Source organism: Oxyura jamaicensis, chromosome 5 (genome assembly GCF_011077185.1).
Source record: "Oxyura jamaicensis isolate SHBP4307 breed ruddy duck chromosome 5, BPBGC_Ojam_1.0, whole genome shotgun sequence".
NCBI classification, from domain to species: domain Eukaryota; kingdom Metazoa; phylum Chordata; class Aves; order Anseriformes; family Anatidae; genus Oxyura; species Oxyura jamaicensis.
Genome location: NC_048897.1, coordinates 3,695,285 through 3,703,078, shown reverse-complemented (window position 1 = coordinate 3,703,078; position 7,794 = coordinate 3,695,285). Strand labels below are relative to the sequence as shown.

At 56.2% G+C, this 7,794-nt stretch overlaps 1 protein-coding gene across 1 annotated transcript; it reads left to right on the top strand.

Annotated features, from left to right (window-relative positions):
- Window positions 1-6,070: 6,070 nt before the first annotated feature.
- Window positions 6,071-7,035, top strand: C5H11orf96 (chromosome 5 C11orf96 homolog). The gene is made up of 2 exons (XM_035329119.1): window positions 6,071-6,603; window positions 6,634-7,035. Exon 1 carries the CDS (start codon window positions 6,239-6,241, stop codon window positions 6,599-6,601), a length of 363 nt encoding a protein of 120 aa, XP_035185010.1. The 5' UTR covers window positions 6,071-6,238; the 3' UTR covers window positions 6,602-6,603; window positions 6,634-7,035.
- The last annotated feature ends 759 nt before the right edge of the window (window positions 7,036-7,794 follow it).

The following is a 7,794-nucleotide window of genomic DNA, read 5'->3' as shown; positions in this document are numbered from 1 at the left end:
AAAGCCTCTTTGTGTCCTAATCACTCAGGAGGCTTTTTCTGGCTGAGCAAGACTTCAAATCCCAGGGGATCACCCGGAGAGACAGCGTTCATTTGATCCAGAGCGGTGCTCAACCAAAACCTATTTCTGCCTGTGCAACTGCTTTGCCATCAACACGAGGCTGTTATCTACTCAGTCCCACGGTGAAGACGCCGCGTAAACCCCCACTGGAGCAGGCTGACGGCGCAGCTCAGCTGAGCAGGGAGCTACCTGTGCCAACCCTCTGCCCGGGCGCGCTTCCAGCAATTCCCTTGCGCCAGGGCAGGCTGCCACGCAGCCCTGCGGGGACTGATCAGGGAGCTGAGCCGGCCGAGCGCGGTCCCTCAGAGCAGAGCGGAGCACAAAGCAGGCAGCACGGCCAGCAGAGCCCCGGCGCTGCGTGGGATGGAGGTCATGCTGGTGACTCGCTGCTGGCCATCGGGTCCTCGCCGCGGCTGGGGCGTGCTGCGGGGGGACTTCTTGCCCTGAGAAGCTTCTGATGCAGACAGCAAAAGATGAAGCAGGAACAGACAGAGACGTGACTTGCTGGAGGGCACGCGGCAGCGCGAGGAAACCCTTCAGGCCTCGGTGCTGCTGCGGATACAATCCAACAGCTGAGTGTGGGCTGCTTCTCCCTGAAAGCTCTCTGTGTTGCACAGGGCGCTTTCCTCTTCTCTTTGGTTAGCTCCTCACTTAGCTCCTGCCTTGGCCTCCCTTGCCTAGAGCACAATGGCTCTGTTCTGTCTTAGAAAAACTTCCTGGCGTTCAGGTCAGTCCTCAGCTCTGAGTACAATTGGCTTTCATCTGGCAGGGATTCGATTACTGTTTTTTTTATTTTCTGCTTGTCAGCGTTAGCATCGCATTGGATCCCCTCCTCAAGGCTTTGGCCGCTGGGACAAGTAGCATTCAGCTATTTACTGGTGTCACTTTCTCAGTTTTTGCCTGAAGTCCCTGAAAAGGGTTAGATTGATTAAAAAACAGTCTGCAGGATATGATTACCTAAGGTCTGGTAGTTCCGTGCCGAGAAACTTTCCATTTTCATCCCTAGACTCCAGTTGATTTCTTTCTTCACTACTTGTAAATAGGCTTAAAGGAAGAGGGGAAAAAGAAAAAAGGAAATGTGTTCTGCTGAAATACCTGGGTGCTCTGCGGTGTTTTTAGACACAGAAGAAAATGGAAGATCAAACACTTCAGGAGTGCTGGGATCCCACCGTGGCACCAGCCTGTGGTTATAAATCTCGCCTCACGTGGGAAAGGTTTTGGTTTTGTCTGACTTCCAAAGAAGCCAGAGCTTATGTGCCTGTGCCGCCAGCCCTCCCTGGCTAATTGAGAGCTCGTTGGTTGGTTTTGTCCAAATCCGACAGAGGGTAACAAAGGTCTCAGAAATAATCACGTTTCCTCAGCTCTTGCAAAACTCAGCAGCTGGGTGCAGAAGAAACACCAAACCCAGCGTCGCGTGCTCGGCACAGCTGCCTGGGGAGGAGCAGGGAATCCTCCCCTCCTCAGTCCTTCCCCAGAATCATTCCTGGTCCTGTGCCTGGAAGGAGGCAGGCGCCCCCAGCACCGTCCTGGCTACTGGGCACGGACCTTGCAGAGGGACTGGAAATCCTGCGCTCGTCAGTGAAGTTCTCCCTGCATGCACAAAAGAGTGTTTTCCCCAAAAACTTCCTTTGAAAATGTGTTTTCTCAGGGAAAAATATTTGTCAAGCTTTTCAATCTAAGTCAGGATGTGCTTTATGAATCGCAAGCACTGCTTAATTAGTAGCATCACAGGAACAATTAGAGGTAGAAATACGTGTGCAGGTAAAGCCGTGGAAGGTCATAGCTGAACTTTGCTTTGAGCGCCTGCGACTTGTGTACCAAAAGCAGCAGGAATATGCAGGTCTCTCTGATCGTTAAAAGCACAGATTCCTTCTTAGAGCAGCTGATGTTTCTGAAATAACTGCTCGCCTGTTGTCTGAGCTGCATTCTTATCTTGTATCCTCGCAGCATCATGTCCTGATACGTCAGTAGCGGTGCTGGGAAAAGCTGCCATCCGTTCTGACGCCCGTCAGGCCAAACAAAGGAAATTTAATGCAGCAGTTTCCGTCAGGGAACATTTTGCAGCTCTTTTTGAAAACAAAGAGCTTTATTACCACATTTATTAGTGGTAGTGTGATGACAGCCAAATGCTGTTATCCTGTGACATAGCTACTGAGATGCTGGCTTCACTTCAGCTATCACTTTACAATTAAAATAATTAAAACCAGAATAATACAATGTATTTCTGTAAGGAGCATTAATACATTCAAACGTTTTGGTCTGTACGCTGTCCAACTGGTAGAGAGCAGCTTTGTGGGATTTATTGTGGCTTGAAGCACACAAACAGGCGAGACTGAAAGTGAGCTATCCGAGGGGGTGGGATCTTCGTATGCACTTTGTTAGCCATTCTGTCCTATCGTCCCAGCTCCTCACAAGAATTAACGAGTTTCTGCCATCGTCTGCAGTCATGCTGTGGGTGCATCCTCTCCCTGCAGCGCTGAATGCTGTGTTGAGGGACGTGGACCTGGTCCCAGACCTCGTGGCAGGCTGGCACGGGGAAGTGGGTTTGGAGAAGAGCTGAACGCCACGTACCCTGTGGGCAATGTGCCGCATGGCCCCCGCTGGGTTTTGCCATCCCAGTCATCGCCCCCAGCTCTGTCCCAAGCCGTTCCCGTTGTTGTTCTAGCCTTGGAGCTGCCCTTGGAGGGGCCGTGTTGCCCTCCTGGCCCCAGCAGCTGCCGGGTCCCAGCACTGCCCGCGGTGCCGGATTCACGTCCCTGATCTGTGACCTGAAATGATTTGGCATCACACGTAAGTAGGTTTTGTAAGCACACGTGTCACGTAACGGAGGTGGCGTGCTCAGAGTTGAGGTAGCCAGCACTGCCTTGTGGCCCCGGGGAGTCCCCAGCCCGAGGGGCTGAGGGCGTGGGGCCAGCACCCAGGTGGCTGTGGCCGAGGGGGAGGTTTCTGGGACGGGCCGAGGAAAAGATGGTTGTGGTAGCTGTGAGGAACTGTGTCTGTAAGGAACTGTGTCTGTAAGGAACTGTGAATCCATGACTTGGCCAAATTTAATTTTCAAATGGCAAATTTGGCACTTTTTTTAAGGAAAAGCGTTACCAGGCTGCTGAAGTCGCTGCTAGAAACACTGGGAAGAAAGACAGAGGCTAAACAAATGCATGAGGAAAGGGCACATCTTGGGATGTGCCCCAGCAACCTGGGGAGCGTAGCCTTTGCAGGTAACGAGCCAAACAACTCCCTGGTCGAAGTGCGTGCCCGTGTGCTCGGGCTCGCCCTGGCCGCACAGCCGGGCTGCGCTCTGCTCTTTGTTGGCGTACGGTCTCCAGAAATGAGTGATGGTTTTCCAGTTGGCAGACTCGAAGTGGGTTTCCATTGGGCCTTCCTGAGTAACCTGGGTTCCCCCATTAGGAAGGTACAAAGTCAAGGTTAAATCATGTATGCGCACAGGGAAAAGGGTGAGATTTTTTTTTCTGCTTCCAGAAGCAGTTTGTACCGATTACCTGTTTGTCCGTTTCGTGCTTTCGTATTTGTGAGCCGGGATCTGTTAGGTTGCAGTTTTTGTTGTAAACCTGGTTGTTTCGGGATGTGAACTGAACGGGAGAAGAACCTGAACCCCTTCCCATTACCTCAGGTGAGTTATTGCCAGGAGCAACATCCCGAAGGGCTGCTGCGCGCTGCCAGTCGCGGCGTGCTGCCTCGCAGAACCAAAGAGCGGGGCTGGCAGTGCTGGCCGGCAGGGCAGCGAGGGGCAGGTTTTCCTCTCAAGAGCTTTTTGGGAGATTTGAAACGCCTCTGCCGGGGATAAGCCTGGCTTTCTGCAGAAGGTGGATGTCGCCCTCTCTTCCTCTTTCCTTCCCCTTGTGTGGCACTCTTTGTGGTAGCCAGCAAGAGGAGTCACTAAAAGGCTGCGCGTCTCCTGTAATTGCATTGTCAAACGAGTGACCCCATGCCATAAACTCATTTCCCTGATAGCGTTTCAGCCGTGTTAGCAGATCCTTCTCTGAGTCTGGCACTTGAGCTTCCCAAAGTTGGGCAGTTGTATATTTTATGTGAACTGTACGGCACTGGACATGCTCCCAGCCTCGGGCAGAGGTCCCTGCAGCCTGGGTGCCGTGCCCTGGCGCGCGATGTGACTTCAGCTCTGTGCTATGCAGGAAAGAAATCCCCTCGTATGATCCCCACGGCCGAGGGTTTCTGTAATCTATACGATGAGGTCACATTTCAATACCGGGAGCAACCTAGATTAAAGGCATGATTTAAGCCACTGGAATAAATATAGTTTTTTACATTAGCGCATTGCAGACCTGACTGGGGGGATTATGTCACAGGATATTTTTTTCTGAATTGTCTCAAACAAAAACTTAAGGCTTCCTGGTTATTACCATGGTGATGTTGCTCCAACTCAGCACTGAAATTTCCCAGAGCCTTTTATAGTCCTAATTGCGAGGGAATTTGGTGTTCGTCCTACCTGCGAGGAAAGCAGTTTGCCCTCGCTGAACTTTCTTTATGGAACTCGGTGGGTAGTTGGGGGATGCGCGTGTTGAATTTCAGGTAGTGAGTCAGTGGGCCTTTTTTCTGCAGGGCCCTGGATTCTCTTATGCTAAGGCTGTTGCTAGAGCAGATTAAATTTACCTTGCTTCACATGAATGTGAGATGCTTTCCTCTGCTGCCAGTTTGCTCCTGCAGGAGAGGCCCCAGGAGTCCTCCAGGTCTCACCCCGCAGTCCTGTCCTGCCCAGGGGCTGTGCTGAGGAAGCACAGCTCGCTCCTCGCCGCGCCACAGAGTCCAGCTCTCGGGAATAAAATCCGCTGTAAGTGGGTCCCTTGGAGAGAGATTCCTCGTAATGCAGTCAGGGCTTCAGGGGGCTAAATTTAGCCATTAAAATCAACAGTAAAAAACACCGTCTTCTCCAAACTGGAATGATTCAGTTTGACCTGACAGAAAATTGTTCCCATATTAAGTTAATTGCATCTCCCAATAAAAAGGCTTCAGACTGAGCCTGGCCCCGAAGCTGCTTTGGGGAGCCAAGGAGCTGCGAGACTGCAGCCAGATGCTGTCTGCAGCCAAGGCTCCGAGCGATCCCTCAGCGCTGGCGACAAGCGGAGCAGCCAGCAGCCCTCTGAGGCACGCTGACAACAGCCACTGGTCACCTTTCTCCCAGAGCAGCTCATATTGTTGTGGCCGGTTTGAGACGGGGCTGCAGTTGTGGTGGTTTGCTGCACGAGGCCATCGGCCTGGTCTGGTGGAGCCCCGAGACGTCGGCGCTGCTCAGGAGGGCAGCTGGTCCCGTGTTGTACCGAAAGACAGAGCGGAGGCTTTGCGGTGGTGTCCACTGCTGGACGAACCATTTCAGGCTCTACCTCCCTCGTGCTGTTCTGCTCTGCTCCGTTCCAGCTCCTCTCCTATCCCTGCCGCGTGGTTTCCTCACGCTGCGGGGTTTTTCCATCCCCGAGCCTCCTTGGCACGCACAGCTCAGAAGCGCGGCCCCGTCCCAGCCCGCGCTGCTCTGCCAGCTCCTGTTCGGCTCGGCAGCGCGCGTGTGTGCCACTCGTGTCTGCGGGCCGTCTTGGGGCATCACGAGTGGGACCCAGGGCGACGGGAAAATTTCGGACCGCTCGGCGAAGCAAGAACCCGGCGTCGCACCGAAGCAGGTACTTAATCGCGATCAAACCGCGGCCGGGAGCCAGATGGGGACGGCCCCAGCCCCTTACGTCGGGCTGACCCTGGCACCGGGGGGGGGGGGGAGGCGGCAGCGTGGGCCTGGCCCCGGCCGTGGGCAGGGGGGGCCGGGGTCGGCCCGGGGGGCGGTGGGGCCGGGGGCGGAGCGGCGGAAGGGAAGCGGGCAGCGGGGGGGCCCCGCCGCCGTCTGAGCATGCTCGGGCGTGGGCAGCCCGGGCTATATAGCGGCCGTGCCGAGCCGTGCCGAGCCCAGCCGCTCTGCTGGGGCAGGCGGGACGACAGGGGCTCCGCAGCGCCCGGCCCGGCTCAGCTCCGCACCGCTCCCATCCCATCGCCCGGTACCGCTCGGCTCCCGTCGCCCGGCTCCGCTCCCATCGCCCGGCTCCTCGCCGCTCTTCCCCGCCGGGACCCGGCTCCCGGCACGGCCGAGGCAGCGCCCCCCGCCCCGCCGGCCCCGGCGCCGTCCCCCGGCCCGGCTCGGTGCCCCCCGGCGGGCGGCAGGATGGCCGCCAAGCCCGCCGAGCTGCTGGGCGTCTGCTCGAGCTACCAGGCGGTGATGCCCCACTTCGTCTGCGTGGCCGAGGAGTTCCCCCCGCCCGCCCGGCCGGCCCGAGCCCCCCGGGGCAAGCTGCGGCGGCCGCGGCAGTCGCGCTTCAAGACGCAGCCGGTGACTTTCGACGAGATCCAGGAGGTGGAGGAGGAGGGGGTGTCCCCCATGGAGGAGGAGAAGGCCAAGAAGTCCTTCCTGCAGTCCCTCGAGTGCCTGCGGCGCAGCACCCAGAACCTCAGCCTGCAGCGGGACCGCCTGGGCAGCTGCCGCCTGCGAAACAGCCTCGACTCCAGCGACTCGGACTCGGCCCTCTGAGGGCGGCACGGCTTGGCCAGGCTCGGCTCGGCTTGGCCAGGCTCGGCACGGCTCGGCACGGCCCGGCCCGGCCCGGTGGGACTGCGCCCGCCCCGCTCCGGCAGGGACCCGGCCGCAGGGAGGCTCGGCGGGGCGCCCGGCGGGCCGGGATGTTTTCTGAGAAAGCGCTTGTTGTACCTGCGTTTCTATTCGATTGTACGAAACTCTCCGTCTGAAAGACACACACACAAAAAAAAAAAAAGAAAAAAAAAGAAAAAAAAAATCTTTTCTATTCGTTAGAAGAAATACGAGCTGTTTTAGATGCATTGAGCTGCTGGACTTTATATTTATTTTTGCATTTAAACTGTTGACTGCGTTAATTTAATATGTTTCTACCTGAATGTCTGTTGTTATTTCCATAAAAGAGTAATAAAATCCGATATATTTGCACAGTACCTACCGGACTGTCCTTATTTCGGGGTCCTGCTGTCCTCTTCGGGCTCTCCTTGCCCCTCTGGAGAGGGCTGGAGGGACTCAGAGGCTGCCGGCAGCCCGTGCAGAAGCAGCAGCGCTCTCCCCAGGGATGCTGCTCGGAGAGGTTTCGCGGTCCGTGCCGCCGGGTACACGCTGGTGGGACGGGACACGAGCTAGGCTGATTTTAGACAACTTTATTTGCCTTTCAGAGATCTTTGTATTAAAGTAGCTTGATGTTTAAGGATGTTTGGAAGTGCTTGTGCCCAAAAACATGAACGCAGCCGGGCAGGTGTGGTGCGTTCAGAGCTGCACGTGTACTTTCTGGTCTCGTATGAGTTGTTGTGCCTTCCAGCCCCTGAGCTACGTGGTGCTGCAGCCGGAGTGAGCGCGGGTCGGTTTGGTAGAGCAAGCAGCGGTGTGGGGACGGGACAGGCTTGTCTTGGAGCCGAAAAGCAGAGGCTTTCCCATGAGGGGCAGGAGCGGAGTTATGTGGGGCTTACGGTGTGCGTGAGAGACTTCCCCGACTCCCCAACCACGGTATTTGTGCTGAGGAGTGCCCGAATCCCTCTGCAGGAGAAGCAAATCCCTGGACCGAGAATTTATCTGTTCTCTTGCGCTGTTCCTGCGCTGACAGCCTGCTCCCGCGGCACGTCCTCCCTCAGGGCTCCCCTCGGGCAGCTTACACTTCCCCATTAGGAGGGATTACCCCCTAGCGATTTGCAGCCTCCAGCTAACGCTTC

Excerpts from the sequence above, each read along its gene's own strand:
- C5H11orf96 (XM_035329119.1), top strand. The coding sequence starts at position 6,239 with ATGGCCGCCAAGCCCGCCGAGCTGCTGGGCGTCTGCTCGAGCTACCAG.